The following is a 25,031-nucleotide window of genomic DNA, read 5'->3' as shown; positions in this document are numbered from 1 at the left end:
TTAAACTAAATGGAAATTGTCAGATATTTTCTATTGCAACACAAGGGATAACTGCAGGAAAGCAGGAAGGGGCCAAAGGAAGAAACAGATGAGAATCAGAGATAGCAGAATATTAATGAAGGCAGAGAAGGAAACTGTAAAAAGGAAATGCAAAGAGGCAGGTTCTCCTTCCACCCCGACCAGAGAGTCACAATTTCTGACGTTGAAGCTTTGAGCTTGGACATCAGAATCACATTCCCAACCTGGGACAAATTATAGTCTTTCTTTCCAAACAATATTTTTCGGCCAGCTTTATCTCTTTATTACACAGATTGTAGATGAGGGGGTCATGAAGGGGGTCATGACAGTGAACCTCATCAAGGCTGCTGCTCTTCAGCGTGAGTTGTGGACTGTTCTAGAACCAAGACACCCTTAGACACTTGCACAGAGAAACTGAAAACTGTGAGTCAAGATACAAACAAATCGCATTATACTTTTGAGAAAACAGTGAGGAGAAATCAGTGTTAGAGTAAGAAAAATTATGATCCAGCTGCACACACACATTTACTGCCCTGTTTACAATAACTGATAGGAAAATTCAACCAAGGCATCCACTGACGGACAAGCAGAAAAACACATGTGGTACAAGTACGTGGTGGAATATTACTCAGTCAAGGAAAGAATGAAGTCCAGTCACACAGCACGACTTGGGTGGAACTGGAGTTCATTATGTTAAGTGGACTCATCAGGCAAAGAAAGAAAGTTACTGTCTATAACCACCCTCACAGGTATCTCCTCAGAGCACGCTTGATGTCCTTATTCCTCAGACTGTAGATGAAGGGGTTCAGCATGGGGGTGACCACAGTGTACATCACAGAGGTTACTGCAGTACAGCGTGAGTTTTGGGTCACAAAAGAGCTGAGATACACACCTAGGCTTGTGCCATAAAATAAGGAAACCACAGAGAGGTGAGATGCACAGGTGGAGAAGGCTTTGTACCTGCCCTGTGTTGATGAGATTGCACGGATGGAGGACACTATCTTGGAGTAGGAGTAAAGGATACCAGTGAGGGGACAGCAAGCCAGTAGCAAAGCTACAAAATACATCACCATTTCATTTGGAAAAGTGTCAGAACAGGCCAGCAGGACCACCTGATTAAGTTCACAGAAATAGTGGGGGATTTCCACATGTGTGCAGAAGGAGAGCCAGGACACCATTAGACTTTGTAATAGAGAATTCAGAACACTCAAGATCCAGGACATCAGAACCAGCAACACACAGAGCCAGGGATTCATGATGACCATGTAGTGCAGGGGGTGGCAGATGGCCACAAACCTGTCATAGGCCATCACAGTCAGGAGAAAGTTGTCCAGCCCTGCAAAGAGAATGAAGAAGCACATCTGGGTGATGCAGCCTGAGTAGGTAATGACCTTGCTCTGTGTCTGGATGTTCACCAGCATCTTTGGGACAGTGGTGGAGGTGAAGCAGATGTCCACAAAGGACAGGTTGGAGAGAAAGAAGTACATGGGCGTGTGCAGGTGGGAGTCTGAGATGGTGGCCACGATGATGAGCAGATTCCCCAGCACAGTGACCAGGTACATGGAGAGGAAAAGCCCAAAGATGAGGGGCTGCATTTCTGGGTCTTCTGAGAATCCCAGCAGAAGGAATTCTGAAATCTGTGTGCTATTCCTTGGTTTCATGTGGTTGCTGTGACTATGATGTGGGCAGGGTGGGTGACAGCTGGAGGGAGAGGGAGAGTTAGGAGGAGAGGGAGAAGGGAGGGAGAAGGAGCAGGAGAAGGGGAAGAGGGAGGGGGGGGAGAGGGAGAGAGAGAAGATGCATTACTACTGTTTAATTTCTATGTTGCTCTAATTTCTATATTACAGTAAACTCATCACTTTTATATTTCATCTGAAACTTGTTCCCTTTTAAGGCATCAGCTTACACGTTTTTGAGAAATTACTTTCCATTTCTCAGCACTTCTTCAAGAGGTCATATATTCTACATTATACTGAGAAATTCCTAATGCACTTGAAGAACAAAAATTGAATATTTACCATGTTCTAGGAATATTCTAGAAAAAGTGTGAACCCTGTCCTGCTCATCAGCATCCCAGCTGAGCAGTGCAGCAGCTTTGGAGTCTTGGATGTTCACCCAGGTTGATGGTGTGGCTGACCCAGACTCAGTTCCACGTTGCTGGGAGCCCAGCCTCATGAGAGGGTATCGTATTACGCATCATCAGCCTGGAAAAAATCAAAATTGAAAATTCCACGTAGATTTTTTTTAATGCAAATCATTTTTAGATGTTCATAAAGTTACAATCAAATGATTAGTTTGATGCTCATAATTTGGACAGTGTCTGCATACTAACCCCAGGTTTGCTTGCTTTGGAGACACACACACCCCCCCCACACACACACACACAAAATGTTTGTTAACACAATGCTCTTCTCACCCATCCACACTCTTCAACAGGAAGGGATACAAGGCAAGTTGTGAATTTCCGATTAATTTTTCCCTAAAGAATGAAGCATGAGATACTCAGAATATCCAGTCTGTCAATCTACCATCACAGGTAAGCTTGGTAATCCAGTTTTGTGTGGGCATTATCTGCCCTGGGTTTAAAGAAACAAAAAATATGCTCAATAAACAGAATGGGATGCTGAGGGGGGAACTGTCCAATAAGGCAGCGTACCTAGGATGCTGGAAGGAATGAGACGCTTCCTTGATTCTACCTTTCACGTATCCCCTCAGTGACCAGAAAAATGATAAGTGATCAAAACAAAGAAAGGACATCTTTTCAGTGTCCAGAAAAATGCGTGTCAACATTCAAGTAGGAAAACTGAATATTGTAAGAAAAAATCCACAAAAGAATGTTTACCAAAGACAACTAAATGATCTCTCCACTGTTCCCAGGACAGTGGGAGGATGGCCTCCCTGAGGCGGCTGCAGCTCTCTGGTCACTGTCCTCACAGAACTGGACATTGGGTGAGGCAGGACCCATCTTATTTCTCTCATATGGTTCTTTACTATGTAACATTTTGAAAATATTTTAAAGGTTTAATCAACAAGATCTGTGTTGTGTTATGTGGGATACAGAGTGATCATTGAATGCATGTGAGCCATGTATGATACTTAGTGAATTAACATCTCCATCCCCCTCAACACTGATCACTCCTGGGTGTTGGGAACAATTGGAATCTTGTCTACCACTTATTTCAAATCCACAACCACCAGCTGTGACCATGTTACACACTGAGCAAGAGAGCCCTAGATTCATTCCTCCTGTGAGCTCCATCCTGTGTCCCTGGCTGTCCCCTCAGTTCCTTCCCACGTCCTCCCAGCCCTGTAGCGACAGCTCCTCCACTTCTAGGACTGATCTCTTTTGACAAAAGTTTTATAAATTGTCACTTCCCATTTTAGCATCATAAATAAATGAATCGATGAATTAAGCAGGAAAGCAGATCATCCAACAGCCTGGAAACCACAATCCCCCAGGTCAGGCAGTTCTGGTTTGGCTCTGGGAGGACTTCAGTCCAATGATCTTGGTGTCCATTCTCTGGACTTCTCCTAAAGTGCTTCTTGGGTCTCACTGACCTTGGTGAGCACTCTGAGAGCAAGAAAACAGCACGTCCTTTCCAGTCCAAGGTGGAGCATTCTGAGGAACTGCAGAGAGGAGACATACACAGCTCCCCAGACTTCTCATTAGGCACGTCCTCACTGTGGCAACGCTGGGCACATGATTAATTCCCCTGCTGGACTGAGTTCTGCACCAAGGACGTTTCTTTCTCCAGCAGATTCTCTATTTTCAAGAGACAGGGTTTGAAGTCAGGAGAACTGAGCTATTATTCTGTCTCCCCACCTCCTCTTCCTTCCAGAGATTTAACCTCTTGACACCTGAGCTGAAGTTCTCTCCAGGTCTGACACGAGGTCCCTATCTAGACTAGGGCCCTTGGATCTCCACAGCCTTGGGTTGTGTTGGGGACATGCCCCTGATACCTCGGGGAATTTTCTGTCCCCTCTTCAACAATGCTTATCAACCATGAGTACTACATTCTTAGCTTTATGACAGTGTTCCCTGATCAATTAGAAAATTAACTCAACACATGGTCAGAGTTGTTATTTAGTCTTCAGTGATAAAGACTTTGGTACTTATAATTGCCAGGGTCCAGCCCTAGCAGGAGTCCATGGGTTCCACACCGGTAAACGGGGCACTGGGAGACAGCGTCCGCGATGGATGGAGAATGAAAGACACAGACTCTAGTTCTGGTGCAATCAATCCCACTTTATTCTGGGGAAGGCTGGGTTTATATACATTTTTCTTCAGGCTATAATGGCAGTCTTGTGGTTTATATTAAATAAGTTTTCAAAGCATTGGCAGAAATTGTTTTTAACAAGGAACAGAAAATTATGAGAAAACAGTAACCTTACAGATTATCCTTACCTAATCACAATTGTTTTAAGAATATCTAACTACCTCGGTGACCTAATACAATATTTACTTCCTTAATATCTAGACTCTATGTGACCTAAGACTATTCTTATTATTCTTACGGTTAAAACAATAGACAAGTAATCTCATGTGACTATCTCTACTAGGTCCATCTGGTTAATATCTGAATTGCTGAGTTAAGGGGTACAGTAGGGCAGTGGTCCCAATTGTAATTGTGTACCAACATTTATTATAGGGGTGACATATTCTTTGTAGGAAGGAAGGAATATTATGAATACCTTATTCTCTTACCTCACCACCACACATGAACAAAACCATCGTTAAAATTTAACCAGCCTGTTAGAGACAAAGGCAGATCTACAACTATTTTCTCCAGAGGCTTTCAGGGACTCATTGTACGGTTGCAAAATTATTTCTAATTTTGTTAGTGGTAAAGATCCATTGTTTTTCAGATTATAGGTAATATTTTCTGGAATTTTTGTTGTATTCCCTTCATCCCCTTAAGCAATCCGTTCAGACTGAAATGAGTAATATATTATCAGAGAAAACACCATGCTTCGGAGCAAAACATCCGGCAATTCCTTTTAGGATGAGCCTTTGCAATCATCCTCCAGAGGATCTTTGTCAAGCACTGGATGGAATTCCGGATGCCCCCGCATATAATAGATGATATTTAGATCTTCTTATGCCTGCAGCTCTGAGATTAGTACCTTGCAAATAGTCTCATTTAGTTTTCACAGAGGTACCTTCTAGCAGGGTACAGTGTCACCCCCCTGTAACCCCAGCTTCTGAGGAGGCTGGGGTGAGGGGATCACTTGAGCCCAGGAGTTCTGGGCCAGCTCAGGCTCCATGGAAAGGCTTGTGTCATGTAATTTAGGGAGTCTCGTTCACTAAGGTCCAAAGCATGGACTTTTGATCAACTTCTCTAATATCTTCAGAAAACTGTCCTCCTCTGCTCTCTGGGGAGTGAGTGGAGGCCAGAGAGGTTGCTCACACTTTATTTTCTTTATTATTTTTGTCTTAACTTGTCATCATTATTGGCCCACATCTCATGCAGATTGATGGGATTCACAATGACGGGCATACCATGCCTGCATGGGGTACTGGTCATGTCCACCTCCACTCCACTCTCCATCCCTCCACAGAACACCCAGCAACCTCCCCAGGAACAATTTACTCACAACAGGGTGGAATCACCATGAGTGCAAGACTACATGCCTGAACAGTGGTGCTCAATAGATATTTGGCTGAATTAAGGATAAAAACCATATGATCATCTCAATAGATGCAGGAAAGGCCTTTGATATACCCAGCATTCAATCATGTTCAAAACAGTATAGAAATAAAGATAGAAATAACTTACCTAAAATTAAAAAACCTATGACATTAACTCAAACATTCTATTAGCATTTAAGCTAACAGTTTTTTTTTCTGCAATTTGCATGAATGACAGCTCTCCCCAGTGTTTCCAGGGAGACGAAATGAGGTCATTCAGAAGAACAAATTGGCATAGTTTCCTGCAACTTGGAAGTGCTTATGAATATGATATAACATTCATCTCATTTCCTGATCATCTTCAATAGGCCCAATCCTGGTCAGTGAATGTCACACACTATATTGAATGAGATGTTTTTCCTATGATATGTTTATCTCTGGAAACAAGGAATAAAATGACATAATAAGCATTATTTGCACTATTCTGGCCTTATGCATGCGAGGCAAATGCCCTTCCACTGAGCTACATCCCCTGTCTTTTTAGTTTTGAGACAGGGTATTGCTAAGTTTGCCTAGACTGCCTCACCTAACAATCTTCCTGTGTCAGTCTCCTAAGTAGCTGGTATTAGAGGTGTGTGCCACTGCACCTGCTTTTATATATTATAATTGAACTTCATCATTATGAAATCTTAGTAGTAATTATTTTTCAATAGATTTTAGATTGTCAATTTTATCACCTGAAAATGTGATCAATATTCTCTTGCCCAAGCTGTGAAGCTGAGATGGCTTTTGCTTTCTGAGTAACATTGGTTTGAAATATCAGAACAGTATTGGGTAGAGACAGTGGTAGGTCTATTGTCTTCCATATGAGTTTCATGGGAGTGCAGATATTAGCTGATGGCCAAGGTATCTATTTTGGAATGTACAAGAAAGAGGATATATTCCATGCTTGTGTAAATATATCAAAATAGATCCTATTGTATTGTATAACTAAAAGGAACCAATAAAAATGTAAAAAGTAAGATGTTTCTATTTATGACTTTCTCCCAACTGTTTTCATAAAGTGTCTTTTCCATCTATATCTAATTTTTTCCACTTATTATAACATAATAGTAAATAAAAGCACAAGCATGAAATGTGCATTGAGTTCTTGTGTTGCAACTACCTGTTTGTTATATTTAGTATGTTTGACAACTTGATGACAGTATTTAAGAACTACCTCTTTCCAGTTTTATCCATCTGCACTAATTAATGAAATCAATAAATTTTTTTCTTATGCTGGTACTATTTTCCCAGGCTGATTTCTTTTGGCCTCAATGTGAAAAGAGATTTGTAAAATCCATTTTATATAATTCCAAATAATTTTTAGAGACTGCAGATAGGTGAGACTTCAAAAATTACTACATTGGTGTCTTCCTTCATGGAAGACATATTTTGTTTGTAAGTGATTTCTGCCTTGATGTATCATTGCATTATACTTTTAACTAAAAAAGAAGCAGCTATATGAAATATGAGATTACCAACAGTTATGGAAATTACATAGATCCATGACTTTAAAAACTTTTATTAAAATCATTATTGCCGTTAGGATATTAAGAATCAACTACCAAAGGAATTCAGAGGTCATCTCAGATGACAAAGGCTGGCTGAACTGGTGTCAGGGCAGAGTTGAACAGAGGAAGTCAGCTTTGGATACAAATTAGGTGTTGTGTCTGGGTTTTCCAGCTAGTGGTGGTAACAAAGGGGAATTTGGTGGCACTGAGAAGCCCCAGTCTGACCAGTTGCAGAGAAGGCACCACCAAGCCAATGCTTCCTCTTCTCAGAGCACTGGGTTCAAGTTCCAGGCAGCCAGGTTCCTGATGGCTGTGGACTGCTCAATTCCTCTGGCTGCTGCTTCTCTCCTGGAGACGTTGACTTTACATGGAACCAGAAACCCACACAGGGATTCCAGTATTTCTCCTCAAGGAACTTTCTGAGGAGACAGAATTCCAGTCTGTTCTCTCTGGGCTCTTCCTGTCCATATACCTGGTGACCGTCTTTGGGAACATCCTTGTCATCCTGGCCACCATCTCAAACTCCCACCTGCATACAGCATGTACTTCTTCTTCTCCAACCTGTCCTCTTCTGACACCTGCTTCACCTCTACTACCGTCCCAAAGATGCAGGTGAATATCCAGACACAGAGGAAGGCCATTATCTACACAGGCTGCATCACCCAGGTGTGTTTTCCCACAGTTTTACTTCTTTTATTTATTTTTTTAATTTTCTTAACAGAGGACATTTATTTTTATTTTCTTTTTTTATTGTAAACAAATGGGATACATGTTGTTTCTCTGTTTGTACATGGAGTCAAGGCATACCATTTGTGTAATCTTAAATTTATATAGGGTATTGTTGTTTGATTCATTCTGCTATATTTTTCCTTCCCCCCACCCCTCCAACCCCTTTTTTCCCTCTATACAGTCCTTCCTTCTTCCATTCTTGCTCCCAACCTTAACCCTAACCCTAAACCTAATCCCAACACTAATGCTAACATCTCCCACCCCCCATTATATGTCATTATCCGCTTATCAGTAAGATCATTCGGACTTTGTTTTTTTGAGATTGGCTTATCTCACTTAGCATGTTATTCTCCAATTTCATCCATTTGCCTGAAATGCCATAATTTTATCATTCTTTCTGACTGAGTAATACTCCATTGTATATATATGTCACAGTTTCTTTATCCATTCATCAATTGAAGGACATCTAGGTCGGTTCCACAATCTGGCTATGGTGAATTGAGCAGCAATGAACATTGATGTGGCTGTATCTCTGTAGTATGCTGATTTTAAGTCCTTTGGGTATAGGCCAAGGAGTGGGATAGCTGGGTCAAATGGTGGTTCCATTCCAAGCTTTCTGAGGAATCTCCATACTGCTTTCCAGAGTGGCTGCACTAATTTGCAACCCCAACAGCAAGGTATGAGTGTACCTTTTTCCCCACATCCTCACCAACACCTATTGTTGTGTGTGTCCTTGATAATCGCCATTCTAATTGGGGTGAGATGGAATCTTAGGTTAGTTTTAATTTGCATTTCTCTTTTTACTAGAGATGTTGAACATTTTTTTCATGTATCTGTTGATTGCTTGTACATCTTCTTCTGTGAAGTGTCTGTTCATTTCCTTAGCCCATTTGTTGATTGGGTTATTTGCATTCTTGGTGTAGACTTTTTTGAGTTCTTTATATATTCTGGAAATTAGCGCTCTATCTGAAGTATGACTGGCAAAGATATTCTTCCACTCTGTAGGCTCTCTCTTCACATTACTGATAGTTTCCTTTGCTGAGAGAAAGCTTTTTAGTTTGGATTTATCCCAGTTGTTGGTTCTTGCTTTTATTTCTTGTGCTATGAGAGTCCTGTTAAGGAAGTATGATCCTAAGGCAACAAGTTGAAGATTTGGACCTACTTTTTCTTCTATAAGACGCAGGATCTCTTGTCTGATTCTGAGGTCCTTGATCCATTTTGAGCTGAGTTTTGTGCAGTTTGAGAGATAGGGGTTTAATTTCATTCTTTTGCATATGGTTTTCCAGTTTTCCCAGCACCATTTGTTGAAAAGGCTATTTTTTCTCCATTGCAGATTTTTGGCACCTTTGTCTAGTATGAGAAAATTGTATTTATTTGGGTTTGTGTCCGTGCACTCTATTCTGTTCCATTGATCTACCTGTCTATTTTGGTACCAATACCATGCCGTTTTTGTTAATATTGCTTTGAGGCAGAGTTGAAGATCTGATATTGCGATTACCCCTGCTTTGCTCTTTCTACTTAGGATTGCTTTAGCTATTCTGAGTTTCTTATTCTTCCAGATGAATTTCATAATTGCATGCTCTATTTCTGTAAGGTACATCATTGGAATTTTAATTGGAATTGCATTGAATCTGTATAGCACTTTAGGTAGTATCGCCATTTTGACAATATTAATTCTTCCTATCCAAGAACATGGGAGAGCTTTCCATCTTCTAAGGTTTTTTTTTTTAATTTCTTTCTTTAGTGTTCTGTAGTTCTCATTGTAGAGGTCTTTCACCTCTTTTGTGAGATTGATTCTCAAGTATTTTATTTTTTTTCAATGCTATTGTGAATGGGGTAGTTCTCCTAATTTCTCTTTCTGAAGATTCATCACTTATGTAGAAAAATGCATTGGATTAATGAGCATTGATCTTGTAACCTGCTATTTTATTGAATTCACTTATGAGTTCTAAAAGTTTTCTGGTGGAATTTCCAGGTTCTTGTAAATATATAATCATGTCATCAGTGAACAGGGATAGTTTGAGTTCTTCTTTTCCTATTCGTATCCCTTTAATTTCCTTAGTCTGTCTAATTGCACTAGCTAGAGAGTCAAGGACGATGTAGAATAGAAGTGGTGATAGAGAGCATCACTGTCCTTGTTCCAGTTTTTAGGGGGAATGCTTTCAGTTTCTCACCATTTAGAATGATATTGGCTATACGCTTAGCATAGATGGCCTTCACAATGTTAAGGAAGGTTCACACTAACCAATTTTTTCTAGTGTTTTCAGCATGAAGGGATGCTGTATTTTGTTGAATGCTTTCTCTGCATCTATTGAAGTAATCATGTGATTCTTAACTTTAAGTCTGTTGATATGGTGAATGACATTTATTGATTTCCTGATGATGAACCAACCTTCCATCCCTGGGATAAAACCCACTTGATTATGGTGCACTATTTTTTTTTAATTTATTTTTGTATGCGATTTGCTAAAATTTTGTTGAGAATTTTTGCGTCGATGTTCAATAATGATATTGGTCTGAAATTTTCTTTCCTCGGTGGGTGTGTCTCTGTCTGGTTTAGGTATCAGGGTGATATTGGCTTCATAGATGAGTTTAGGAGGGTTCCCTCCTCTTCTATTCCATGGAATACTTTTAGGAGTATTGGAATGAGCTCTTCTTTAAAAGTTTTGTAGAACTCGACTGAGAACCCATCTGAGAACCCGGACTTTCCTTTGTTGGTAGGCTTTTGATGACCTCTTCTATTTCATTGCTTGAAATTGATTTACTTAAGTTGTGTATATCCTCCTCATTCAGTTTAGGTAATTCATATGTCTCTAGAAATTTGTTGATGTCTTGGAGGTTTTCTGTTTTGTTGGAATATAGATTTTCAAAATAGCTTCTAATTATGTTTTGTATTTCACTCATGTCTATTGTGATATTTCCTTGTTCATTCAGAATTTTAGTAATTTGAGTTTTTTCCCTCTTTCTCTTTGTTAGTGTGTCTAAGGGTTTATCAATTTTCTTTATTTTTTCAAGGAACCAACTATTTATTTTGTTAATTTTACCAATTTGTTTCTTTTGTTTCAATTTCATTGATTTCGGCTCTGTTTTGAACTATTTCCTGTCTTTTACTACTTTTGGTGTTGATCTGCTATTCTTTTTCTAGGGCTTTGAGCTGTAGTGTTAAGTCGTTTATTTGTTAATTTCTACTTCTTTTTTTGGATGCACCCTATGTAATAAATCATCCTCTAAGTACTGCTTTCATAGTGTCCCAAAGATTTTGATATGATGTGTCTTTGTTCTCGTTTACTTCTCAGAATTTTTTTTTATTTCCCTCCTGATGTCTTCTGTTATTCATTCATCATATAATAGTGTATTATTTAATCTCCAGGTATTGGAGAAGTTTCTGTTTTTTATTCTGTCATTTATTTCTAATTTCCATCCATTATGATCTGATAGAATACAAGGTAGTATCTCTACTTCTTGTATTTGCTAACTGTAGTTTGTGGCATAAAATATGGCCTATTTTAGAGAAGGATCCATGTGCTGCTGAGAAGAAAGTGTATTCATTCGTTGTTGGATGGTATATTATATATATGTCGGTTATGTCTAAATTTTTGATTGTGTTATTTAGATCTATGGTTTCTTTATTCAATTTTTGTTTGGAGGATCTATCCAGTGGTGAGAGAGGTGTGTTAAAATCGCCTAGTATTATTGTGTTGTGGTCTACTTGATTTCTGGAATTAAGAAGGATTTGTTTGACGTACATGGATGAGCCAATGTTCGGGGCATTGATATTTATGATTTTTATGTCTTGCTGATTTATGCTTCCCTTAAGCAGTATGTAATGTCTTTCTTTATCCCTTCTGACTAGTTTTGGCTTGAAGTCCACATTATCTGAAATGAGGATGGATATTCCAGCTTTTTTGCTGTGTCTGTGTGCATGGTATATTTTTTCCCATCCTTTCACCTTTAGTCTATGGGTATCTCTTTCTATGAGATGAGTCTCTTGCAGGCAGCATATTGTTGGATTTTTCTTTTTAATCCAATCTGCCAGTCTATGCCTTTTGATTGATGAGTTCAGGCCATTAACATTCAGGGTTATTATTGTGATATGTCTTGTATTCCCAGTCAATTGACTCATTTTTGTTTTTTGACATGATTTGGTTTCTCCTTTATTTGGCTATTCCTTTAGTCTAGTTCCTCCCCTTGCTGATTTTCATCATTGTTTTTCATCTCTTCCTCATGGAATGTTTTGCTGATAATGTTCTGTAATGCTGGCCTACTTTTTGTAAATTCCTTAAGCTTTTGTTTATCATGGAAGGACCTTATTTCGTCGACAAATCTGAAAGTAAGTTTTGCTGGGTATAAGATTCTTGGTTGGCATCCATTTTCTTTCAGGGCTTGGTAAATGTTGTTCCAGGCCCTTCTAGCTTTTAGGATCTGGATTGAAAAATCTGCTGATATTCTCATTGATTTCTACCTGAATGGTTTTGATTCTTTTCTCTCGCGGCCTTTAAAATTCTGTTTTTATTTTGTATGTTAGGTATATTCATAATAATTTGCCTTGGTGTGGGTCTGTTGTAATTTTGTGTATTTGGAGTCCTATAAGCCTCTTGCACTTGTTTTCCATTTCATTCTTCAGATTTGGGAAATTTTCTGATATTATTTCTTTGAATAGATTGTTCATTCCTTTGGTTTTTACTCTAAGCCTTCCTCAATCCCAATAATTCTTAAATTTGGCCTTTTCATGATATCCCATAATTCTTGTAGATTCTGTTCATGATTTCTTACCATCTTCTCTGTTTGTTCAACTTTGTTTTCAAGGTTAAATATTTTGTCTTCAATGTCTGAGGTTCTGTCTTCCAGGTGTTCTATCCTATTGGTTATGCTTTCTATGGAGTTTTAACTTGGTTTATTGTTTCCTTCATTTCAAGGATTTCTGTTTATTTTTTTTTCAGTATCTCTACCTCTTTATTGAAATGTTCTCTTGCTTCCCGAATTTGCTCTTTTAACTGTTGATTGGTTCAGTTATTTAATGCCTGCAATTGCTCTTTCATCTCCTCCTTCAATGCCTGTATTTGCTCTTTCATCTCCTCGTCTTCTTCCCTGATTGTTTTAATTATGTACATTCTGAACTTCTTTCTGACATTTCTTATGCTGTGCTGTCATTGGGTTTTATTGATATATTATCTAGGTTTGTTTGGGACATTTTCTTCCCTTTTTTTCTCATAGTGGTCAGATATCAGTGAGACTCTGAGATATTGCAGATTTCCACTATTGGCTTATCGCATCCCTGTGGATTTCCAGTATATCACCTCCCAGCCTTCAGTAGCCTGAAGTCTTGGAGGAACTTGATAATGCAGTGTATCCGAAGAAAAGCTGCCCCTATCCTGCTACTGGTTCCAGGGCTTGGAGCTGACTCTGTGCGGAAAGGCTCTCACTGGGTGGTCTGCTCCAAGAAGCTGTCCGTGGAAGAAGCCTACCGCCAGATGGAGCAGGGCTGCTTGGAGAAGTCTCTGGCTGCTCTAGTCTCGTCCCAGAGGCTGCCTGCAGGACTGGAGCTCGCCGCTGGCTCCGGGACTTCGAGCTGGCTCTGTGCAGAAAGGCTCAATCTGAGCGGCCTTCTCCAAAAAGTTGGCCATGGAAGGAACTCGCCGCCGGAGGGAGAAGGGTTGCCTGGGGATGACTCTAGCTGCCCTGCCCTGTTCTGAGAAACCACCCTTGTCTGGGCCTGCCTGGGCCAATCTTCACCCAGTGGGGGAGACTCACCCCGTGTCTCTATGTTAGTCTGAGTCTCTGAATGCCTCCCCTTCTTTAATCCTGGGTTCTGGAGCGACAGGAGATGCAGTCACCCTCTAGTCCGCCATCTTGGATCACCCTGTGGAAGGAGCCTGCCGCTGGTGGGAGCAGGGCTGCTTGGAGAAGTCTCTGGCTGCTCTGCCCTGGTCCCAGAAGCTGCCTGTGGGCCAGAGCTCGCCACTGTCTCTGGGACTTGGACCTGGCTCTGTGCAGAAAGGCTCTAACTGAACAGCCTGCTCTGAGAAGATGTTCGTGGAAGTAGCCCACCACCAGAGGGAGCAGGGCTGCCTGGGGAAGACTCTAGCTGCCCTGCCCTGCTCTTAGAAGCTGCCCCTGTCCATGCCTGCTGCCCGGGCTGAGCTTCACCCGGCGGGGGAGACTCACCCCGTGATTCTATGTTAATCCGAGTCTTTCAATGCCTCCCCTTCTTGAATCCTGAGTTGTGGAGCAACAGGAGATGCTGTCACCCTCTAGTCCACCATCTTGGATCGCCCCATGGAAGGAACCTGCCGCCAGAGGGAGCAGGGCTGCTTGGAGAAGTCCCTGGATGACCTGCCCTGGTCCCAGAGGCTGCCTGAGGGCGGGAGCTCACCACAGGCTCCGGGACTTGGAGCTGGCTCTGTGCAGAAAGGCTCTCACTGGGCGGCTGCTCCGAGAAGCTGGCCGTCGAAGGAGCCTGCTACTGGAGGGAGCATGGCTACCTGTGGAAAACCCAGTTTTACTTCTTATGTGATGACCTGTGACCACTTCCTGGCCATGTTCTGCCACCTATACTACACTGTCCTCAGTTACTTCTCCTGACCTGGTCATCAGCATGCTGGCAGCCCTTCAAGAAAGTTTAAGTGTACTGAGGTTTTCTCTCTTCTTAATCTTGGAAATTCTGCACTATTTGTCAATTCCCTGAGGTCCTGCTTTGACACCTTCATCAATACCTTCCTGTCATGTAGTGTAAGACATGCGAGAAGATATTTTTCCTCTTGCTGGATCATTTTCATATATTTTCCAAATTATGTCTTCTGTCCTTCACACCTCAAGAGCAGGAGGGAAGTATGAAGCCTGTCCCCCTGTAATTCTCATCTCCTGCTTGTCTCCTGTTCTACAGAACCTGCCTGGAGATCCAGGTCTGCCCTAGATGGATGCATACCTCCTCAACAGGAGCAAGTAAGGATAGGGCAAAAGTGTTAAGGAAGTTAGACTTGTAGATGGAAGGGAAATTCATGGACAAAGAGTAATAAAGACCAGATTCACCTGATTTCTAAACTGGTCTCTTGGGAACATAGAACAAGCAGGAAATTTTCTTTCTGCTCAGACCAGTGGCCCACAGGGACATCAGGGACTCAGGCATTGGAGTTAACAAGAAGAACTGTACCTAATGAGAAGAGGTAGGTACCTATAAAAGGAGCCTCTGATGCTGTCCCTCCGAGAGGGACTGGACAGAACAGGGTGGTTTCTTTTGGAGTCCAAAGTCTGTTTAGGGCACCAGGGCTTCACTCCCTCCTGCTGCCTTGTCTGGGGACAGAGCTTCAGTCTCCATCATCAGCCACCCAGGGAGGAAGCCAGACTTCCACACAGCCCTTCTCTCTAGACACCCATCCAGGTGAGTCTGAGGCACTGACAGGTGCTGCAGGAAAGGTTCAGCAAGGATGGAACCCAAGAAAACTGACCAGAGGTCCCTGAGAACCAACCCAGCTCAGCCCAGAGCTCAGAGACCTCTGTGATTGTTCACTGGACTGAGATCAATTCATGTGCTGTGCTATAAAGAGAAGTGCCTGTTAGACTCTGTGATGCAGAGGTCCTGTGGTCAGTTATGTGGTGAGCATGGAAGTCCAGCTGGGGAGACTCATGAAAGAGTGGTAAAATCATTTCCCCCAAAATTAGACGATATCCAGGGAGATTTCCAAGAAGGGAGTAGGAAAGGGGGGAAGAAGGCTGGGGGAGAAATGCAGTGAAGTGAGGGTATTTTTTTATTTTATTTTTGGCATACAGTATATTTGAGCCTGTGTTCTTCATTCCTGATATCTGACTACAAATACAACTTTCTCCATGCAATCTTCTGCCTTACAGAGGGTTAACCTCCTAACACCTGATCCCAACTCTCAACTAAAAACTTAAGGTGGAAGATAGTTTTGTTCCATGGTCCCCAATGTCTGACTTGTGTTGGTGACACTTTCCTGATATCTATAGAATATTTACTATTCCCCTCTTCAACAAGGGGTGAATTGTGAGCCCTTGATATAAGACCATGAATAATACAACCCTTGGCTTTGTGATATTTTTCCCAAGACAATTATAATTATAACTGTAGTGAAGATATGTCATTTAGTCTTTATATATAAAATATTTGAAAATTCAAAACATATTTATAACCTTTATGCATATTTCCCTGGGATTAGCACATATTAAGAATCTGTTATTTATTTTTAAATAAATCTCTGTACTTTGTGGTCTGTACAATTAGGATCTACATTCTAGTTTTACACCTATGGGGTTTTTCAGGGTTATCTGATGCAGAGGTCCTGTGGTCAGTTATGTGGTGAGCATGGAAGTCCAGCTGGGGGAGACTCATGAAAGAGTGGTAAAATCATTTCCCAAAAAATTAGACCATATTCAGGGAGAATATAATTAGGGAGTAGGTAAAGGGAGTAGAAGGCTGGGGGAGAGGTGCAGTGAAGTGAGGTGTTTTTTTTAAATATATTTAGCATGGAGTCTATTTGCACCTGTGTCCTTCTTGGTTGCTGACATCTGACTAATGCTTTGCATACAAATGCTACCTTACAGCAACAGGGTTTGAGACTGCATTTCACAGGATCTTCTCTTGTAATTGGCATTCAAGTGAGAAAAAAAGTTTTGATAGGTCAAAAGAACCAAAGAAACTTTACTTTGTATCTCTATTTTTAACTGCTGAAATTGAATATTTATTTTAGTTTATTGTCTTTCACTTTCTCTAAAATTCTGAGTTGTTTGTCCAAGATGTTTGCTTGTATGGAAATTGTTCTCATCATTTTGTTTCTTTCTTTCAAGGGATAATTGGAGATTTTTCTCTAAGTGTGCTGTTCGTCTTTTCTTTCACATGGGATACAAATATTTTGGAGAAAGTTTGTATAAATGTGGGTGACCTCTATCAGCCAGGCCTATTGCAGACTCTTCCCTCTACTGCTCTCTAGGTACACAAAGTTCCTCTGCATGGTGTGTGGTAGTCAATTACCTCCTGTGCCTTTTGGCATCTTTGTGCGTATCTGTCTTTCCTGGTTGCTGCCTTTCTGCCTACTGTGATTAGTTCTATTTGTAGGAGCAGCAATCTCCTTCTACCACCTGGTGGAACATGTATTTTGCTTTCAACTAAAGCTCGTCTACATCTTTCTCATATCTTACATTTTACACCCGGAAGCTTCATTATATTCATGGAGCTTCCCTTCTGTACAATGGGTATGAATATTCACTGTTATAGGAGAGGTAAAGGAGCTGTGAGAATACGGTAATTATATTGATTTCATTATTCTTGCCAGCGTGTCTAGTTCCCTAAGAACATCTGAATGCATTTTTGCTTATTTAGGTTGAGATTACAACTTGAGATATTATTCCTTCTGCTGCACCTAAGGAAGTATCTGTTTTTAATACTTATTTACAGATGTTTGTCAATGCAGTGTTGACTCGATGGGATGACATCACTGCTGCTTTAGAACTTTTCAGTGAGAATTCATTTTAAACTTTCATTCCATTTCTTTAATGCAGTTGTTTTGAATTCATTTATTCACCTCTCATTCCTTTTTGTAAAACCATTAACTTTAATCTTTTTTTCTTCACATTTTAATTTTTTTCTACTTTTGTACAAATCCACACGTGAACAATGCCTGTAAGATCTCTGCTGTGTGCATCTTACACTGTGATGGCAGAGGAAGAGTGCCAGGGAGCAAGTGCTTCTGTGGCAGAACGTTCACAGGACTCCATCACGTGAAGGAGGACAGAGGGCCAGGACAGTGAAGAATTCTAAAGACATTCATGTGGAGTGAGAGGTCCTCAGAGCCAGGGTCCCTGAGCTCATATATTCCATATTGGGAATAGTCCTTTTAACATGGTGAGCTCATTTTGCTAGTATTTGTTGGGGATTTTTACATCTGTGTTCATCAAGGACCTAAGCCTCTATTCTCTTTTCTTGTACAGTTGTTGTCTGGCCACACTGTGACTTTTATAACACAGGCATCTGACTCCTAAATAACAGAGAGATATCAGAAGGGAGCCACAGAATGTTATTTAAATCAAAATACTGCATGATAGGTGAAGGTGTCAATCTCATGGACGCCTGCAGCAGCGTGGTGTCAGGGAGAGCAGGAAGGGATGCATGAGCTGACTTTGGTGGATATGAAGTCAGGGTTACATAGGATCATTCATTTCCAGACACCTGCTGTGCAACACAGGGCCAGGCAGTAACAAAGGACACTGTGCACTTGAAGTTCTGCTATGAGGACAGAGCTCATGCTCATTGTTCTTACCACAGAAAACAACATGCAATCAAAATTGCAAAGCTCACTCTGGGAGGTGAGGGATGTGTCTATAGCATTGATTGGGTGACGGACACCAGGTCCACATGTGTCTGAACTCATGAGATTGTGCATATTATGTACATGCAGTTCTTCAGATATGACTACCCTCCAGTAAAGCTGGTTAAAACAGAAGACAAGGAACAACGTGAGGACAGAGGACCCTCTGCACCTTGAGGATCACAACCTCTCAGCAGTGTCAGGGAGACCACCTCCTTCCTCCCCATTCTCAGACTAGGTCCCTCCTCTGTCTCCTCCTGTTGGCTCTGGTGGCCACCATGGCTGGGTTTTGAAACAGCATCACCTGCAGGAACTTTGCACTGCTCACTCCTCCAGCCAGGCACACACTCTGCAGTCAATCTCACTGATTCTCATTTCTTCCTCGAAATCTCCACTCAAATGTCATCTTGTTAGCCTGTCTTACCTGTGCCCATAAAAAATAGCACCTCCATCCATCCACTCTTCTCTTACCTGCCCATGTTTTCATTATAACAGATATTACCATCTGAAGATAAAAGTCATTTATTTTATAAAAAAACTTTTATTTTAATGTTTTTATCAGTGCCGTAAACTTATATGTAACAGTGGGTTGCATTTTTAGATACTCACACTTGCATGGAATATACTTTGTTCCATTGCAGTTCCTAGTAACTTCTTCCTCCACTTTTACCCTGCTTTACTCCACTGTCCTTGCCCCCATCTATTTATCATTTTTATAAACTGGTACATTATAGGTACACATAAAGTGGGATTCACCAAGATTTTTAATATTTTAACTGACATAAAATTCTATGTATTTATGGAGTCCATGTGATGTTTTAATGCATGGATAGTTTGAATAAAGTTAAAATCGATCTGATCAAACATGTATCATTCCTTTACTGTGAAATCTCTCAAAGTCCAGCTCCTGGTTTTCATTAATTTCCTTACATACATAAAATTATCCTCATGAATACACTGTAGGTACTTTTATGTTAAAGGCTCACTGCCTCCACAGTGCCAGGAACATGGTTGAAACAACGTATGTCCCACGAGTTCATACGGAATAGTTTCTTAAAACTGTAGAGCATGTGATACAGAGAGGACAGGGAGAAGAGGGACAGGAATTCCTGATTAGAGCTGGCACAGGGTGCCTTCAAGGGAGCCAGATAGTAAAAATAATGATGTTATTTTTCTCTTTCCTGGTGTCAATCAAAGCACATGGAACCACAAAATGACACACATATTTTGGAATTTCTTTTTTTTTTATGAAAGGATCGAGAATATTTCTAATTAATGGTATAAATATATACACAGTATGTAAGAATCACATACTCTGTGAAATTTCAACATGAATCAAGTACTCATTCATTCTTCAGACATTATTTAAAGACTTAATACATACCAGACAGCACAGTAATTGCTAAAATGATAATATTTTTCTTCTGGGATTTTCAGAGGATGCAGAACTGCAGCCCTTCATGTTTGGAATTTTCCTGTCCATGTACCTGGTCACTGTGCTGGGGAAACTTATCATCCTGGCCACCATCTCAGACTCCCAGCTGCACACGCCCATGTACTTCTTTCTTGCCAACCTGTCCTTTTTGGACACCTGCTTCACCTCCACCACCATCCCAAAGATGCTGGTGAACATCCAGATGCAGGGTAAAGTCATTACCTATGCAGGCTGCATCACACAGATGTGCTTTATTACATTGTTTGTAGTTTTGGACAACCTTCTTCTGGCTGTGATGACCTATGACAGATATGTGGCCATCTGTCACCCCCTGCACTACATGTCATCATGAACCACATGCTCTGCGGGTTGCTGGTGCTGGCATCCTGGATCATGAGTGCCATCAATGCCTTAGTGCACAGCTTAATGGTGTTGCAGCTCTCCTTCTGTGCAGGCTTAGAAATCCCCCACTTTTTCTGTGAACCTAATCAGGTGGTCCACTGTGCCTGCTCTGACACTTTTGTTAATGACCTGCTGGTATATATTGCAGCTGTGCTGCTGAGAGGAGGCCCCCTTGCTAGCATCCTTTACTCCTACTCCAAGATAGTCTCCTCCATCCAGAAAATCTCATCAGCTCAAGGCAAATGCAAAGCCTTCTCCACCTGTGCTTCTCACCTCTCCCTGGTCTCCTTATTTTATTCCACACTCCTGGGTGTGTATCTTAGTTCTGCTGTGACCCAAAACTCACCTTCAACTGCAACAGCCTCAGTGATGTGCACTGTGGTCACCCCCATGCTGAACCCCTTCATCTACAGTCTGAGGAATAAGGACATCAAGAGCACTCTGAGAGCACTCTTTGGGAAACTATAAAAGACCCCTTTATCCTGGTCCTTAAAAACTGCTGGTGATTGCAAGACTTGAAGCCTCAGAGCAAGAAATGGCAATATTTTGACCAGATTGTGGCACTAGAACTGGCTCCTGTTTGCTTTCTGGAGTTTCCATTTCTTTTATTTTAACTTCTCCTAAATTTATAGGTAACACCCTGGAAGCTTGCTGCTCTGACATCCACTCAGCAACCCCTTTACCAGCGGCACAGCCCTTCAAAGATGTTTTCCATCATGGATTGGAAAGACTGGAAATTCTGATTTCTTTCATGTGACAACATCATTTTCTGAAGAACCATTTCTTCTAAGGACTTAGATCATACTAAGTTAGTTTGGGTTTGTTTGTACTAAAAACATTGTCCTGAGCTGTTCTCCTCAGATGGAAAAACCCCCACTTGACAATGAAGGCCATTTGCATTGTTTCATGCTGGAGAATAGGCCATAATCAGTTTGCTCATAGGGTTCATCATTTCTTAGTAACTCACTATACTTGTCTGATCCTACTAATAATGTGAGTTTTAACTGACTCATTTGTTTTGTGACTGAGCAGAAATATTTCTTCTCTTTATTATGATTCTGTTTTCTTCTACACCTTGGTGTCCCCAGAATCTACCATATTCATTGGCATAAACAAGGTATCTAATCTGCATGGGCAAGAGATGCTGCAACACAAAGTAGATTACAAAGAGTAGGTTGATTTATTTGGCCTCAGAATCAGAGAGGACCTTAAATATGATGACAGGCCTGTGCATTGCACATGTATTGCTGTGCAAACTGTCTTTTCATACTGCAAACATAATCCCTGAAGTGTGGAAGAGTACTCTTCCTGTTTAATCAGATTAGTGGGCAATTCTTAGGGTTTATTATTGACTAATTTTTCCATTCTTGCTTCAAAATTTCTCATGCTGCCTAGAAAACTGTATCCTTATGTTGTTCACGAAGAAATATCCTCCCCTCTCTGAATGTTTCTATAACACCTAGAGAGGTAGTAAATGAGCATTATCAATAAAATCCGTTATATATATATATATATATATATATATATATATATATATATATTCTTTGTGCTCAGGCATCACTACAATCATCATAGCCTCTTTTTAACTTGCAAAAGAGCTGGGTTCTTGCCCAGTTTTGTGATATCAGGCCACAAGCTCTCCTGCTTAAACATGTTTATCCCTCCACCTAAACAAACTCAGAATAACTCCTTCCTTATGGTCCCATTGGAATACAGGCATTACATTAAACCATCGGCATTTAGGAATTCTTGTTATGCAGCATTATGGAACCATCACAAGAAACATAGGAAACAGAACAGAGGACAAGAATAATAATCTGCTACTTCCTTTTTTGGCATTTGCTACATACTTTAAAGACCATATTCACAGCTGTGTGCTAAAGATCATGTGACATAGTCACAGACTGCAGGGATGAGGGCTTGGATATGTGGGGGACCTTCCTTCTCTCTATCATATCTTTTATCCACCAAGAACCTCTTACCTAGGAAACCTCAACACATACACACAAACACACACATACACACACACATTCCCTAATACAGTTCTCACCTTGCCTACTTGTTTAATGGAGAGGCCACTAAACATCTGTGAAGGGGCAGATAGTACATGTCTTGGGCTTCACAGGCAGATGGTCTCTCACAGTGACTCAGTTCTGCCGTAAGTTTAGCAGCCGTCAGTGACAACAGTCCAAGGAGCAGTGGTGACTGTCTCCCAATAACACTTTACTTAGGGAGACCAAAATATGAGCTGGATGCAAATCAAAACCACAACAAGATGCTCTTCACATCGCTTCAGATGAACCCAGAAAAACTAATCAGCATGATTTCACTTAGAGGTGAAATCTAAAAAGGCTGACCTTGTGGAAGCTGAAAGCAGAATAGAGATTACCAAGGTCTGGATGGGAGAGGCAGCAGGAGTAAGGGGTATAATTTGGCCCATGGATACAAAGGTAGAAAGACGGGAGGAATAATTCTGGTGTTCTGTTGAATGCTAAGTTGACTAAAGCTAATAATAAGTAATATGTATTTTTAAAAAAGCTAGAATGGTATTTGATTTCATTACAAAGAAATTATATATGATTAAGAAGGTGGATATGCTAATTATCTAAATTAATCATTACAAAATATATGCATTTATCAAAGTAAGATATTGTATATCCCACAAACATGGACAAGTATTGGTTAAGTCAAAATAAAATAGTAATAAATTCTTAAAGGGAAAATAGCTACATTGGTGAAGAAGAATTTGGATCCCTCTTCCATTACTCCTGGGAATGTAAATGTTGCAGTTACTGCAGAAACAGTGTGACAATCCTCAGAGGGTTAGACCTAGAACTATCATATCACCTAGCAATTCCACCTTGTGTGCATCCACCCAAAGAAGGGAAATCAGGGTCTCAAAAGATGCTTAAACAACAATGTCCATAGCAACATTATTCCTAGTGGCAAGAAGGTGAGAACAACAGTGTCCACCAAGAGACACAGGCATTAACACAACCCTGTGTACTCAGGAGAGGAGGCCAGTCAGTGAGGACAAGAAAGGACTTTCTGACACAGCATGAGTGGATTCGGAGGCACTTGAGATCCTCTGAGGAGTGTGTTGCTCTCCTTTGCAGAAAACAAACCAAGTCCCAAACTAGAGTGCTTTCCCATGAGCGCAGCCTGGGCCCATTCACTGTGGGTTTCAAGGTGTGTGGCTCTGACCCAGGTGATCCATGTGGATCATCACTCTGAGAGTGTGGCTAAGAGCCCCACAGAGAGGAGCCCACCCTTCCTACACAGAGGAAGAAAAGGACATGGCAGAATCTCACCTGCCTCCTGCAGCTTCTTCCCATGGAGCAGGTCATGTCTGCCCTCATTCTATCAACTAATGCAGGGCACTTTGCATTAGGCTTCTCCAGAGAAAGTAGACAGATGATAGATGGAGATGTAAGTTCAGATATGAGATTGACTCTCGTGATCACAGAGCCTGAGTATTTGCACAATGGCTGTGCAGACCCAGAGAAGCCAATCCCGTGACTCAGTCCTAGAAGCCAGAGGCCAAAGTGCCAGGGAGGTCAATGGTGCAGCACCCAGTCCAATATAAGAGACACCCAGACTCAGTGGCAGAGGCTAAGGCTCAGGAATCTGGGGTCCAATGTCCAGAAGCAGCAGTAAGAGAGAACACGCCTGCTCCAGAGAGAAGAGACGGCAGAGAGCTTCCCCTTGTTCTGCTTTCCTGTTCAGTCCAGGGCCCCAGATAATAGGGCAGTGTTGCTTATACTAAGGATGCTCAGTCACTCTGTCCACTGCCAGTCTTCTCTGCAAATACACTCCCAGACACACAGAGAAGTGAAGATTGACCAGTTCTCCTGGCATCTCTCAATTAACACAAGTAGACACCCAAAAGTTAACATTTGTCCATGTCCAAATTCGTGCAGGAGGGACATGCATTCATATCAGGCAAGACAGGCTCAACATTCAAAGTAATTTAGGGCTTTTCAGTCCTCCAACAGAAAATGTGGGAGTGATAAATAATCATAAAATATAAAACAAGTTTTCCATAGGGCAGAATCAGAGAGAAAAGAATTCAAATTTCTGGTGGCATCAAAAAAGTTTGTGAATTATATTCTATGGATTTGTAACAGGAAGGTGAGTAGCAAGAGAGAAATAACTTGATGCCCCAAGAAACATTTGTTTTATACATTTTCCCAATAGTGAAACATAGGAAAACAGCATGAAAGAGTACGAAAATCCTTACTGTGCATTATTGGAGACTTTGTGGGTGCATCACAGATGGTGCCCATGAGCTCAACACACCACAGGGTGTTGGACTCAGGCTCTGAGCTGCCTGCCTGGGTCCTGGGACCATGTCCCCTCCTCCACCACTCCCCATCTCCCAGGAGAAGGTCAACACTGGACTCACTTTCTGTGCCTGGAACCCCTGATGTTGTCACAGTGATCTGAGCCAATGAGGACAAAGGTGATAGTCACAATGGCTGCTCTCTATGAAGTATCTGCTCTGGGCAGGTCACTTCCTGTGAGCTTTACTGATGGCTTAGTTCACACAGAAAACCCATACAAAAGGGGGAATCTACCAGATTTATACATAAGGCGCCAAAGACAGTAACTTGCATTTCCTGACATGAGGGATGCATTCAAGAGACAAATGCCAACTTGTTCAGGCAGAAAATGATCTACAGGGTCCAGCATCCAACCGCCTACAATGAGAACTGAGGAGATGGAGAAATTCACTGTGGAGAAGGCTTTGGATTCGAGCAATTCCACCACTGACAATGTTCATCCAAAGAAGTGAACTTAGCATCTCACAGGCTTCTCCACTTCTACTCATTACAACAATTCAGAATAGACAGATATGAAATCCTTCTAAGTCTCCATCCATGGATGGATGAATAAAGTAAACACCATATGTATACACCGAAGAATGTGGTTCAACCATAAACATG

At 41.3% G+C, this 25,031-nt stretch overlaps 1 protein-coding gene across 1 annotated transcript in view; it reads right to left on the bottom strand.

The window, feature by feature from the left end:
* Positions 1-761: 761 nt before the first annotated feature.
* Positions 762-25,031, bottom strand: part of LOC124968535 (olfactory receptor 7A10-like) — a 55,320-nt gene continuing 31,050 nt past the window's right edge. Inside the window, exons 3-5 of the mRNA XM_047531084.1 lie at positions 8,595-8,618; positions 1,233-1,686; positions 762-947 (exon numbers count right to left, since the gene is read on the bottom strand). Coding sequence (XP_047387040.1) covers positions 762-947; positions 1,233-1,686; positions 8,595-8,618 — 664 coding nt within the window. The remainder of the gene's footprint in view (positions 948-1,232; positions 1,687-8,594; positions 8,619-25,031) is intronic.

This window comes from Sciurus carolinensis, chromosome 17 (assembly GCF_902686445.1).
Source record: "Sciurus carolinensis chromosome 17, mSciCar1.2, whole genome shotgun sequence".
Lineage (NCBI taxonomy): Eukaryota > Metazoa > Chordata > Mammalia > Rodentia > Sciuridae > Sciurus > Sciurus carolinensis.
Note: the sequence above shows the minus strand (reverse complement) of the source record. Positions and strands in the feature narration are given on the sequence as shown.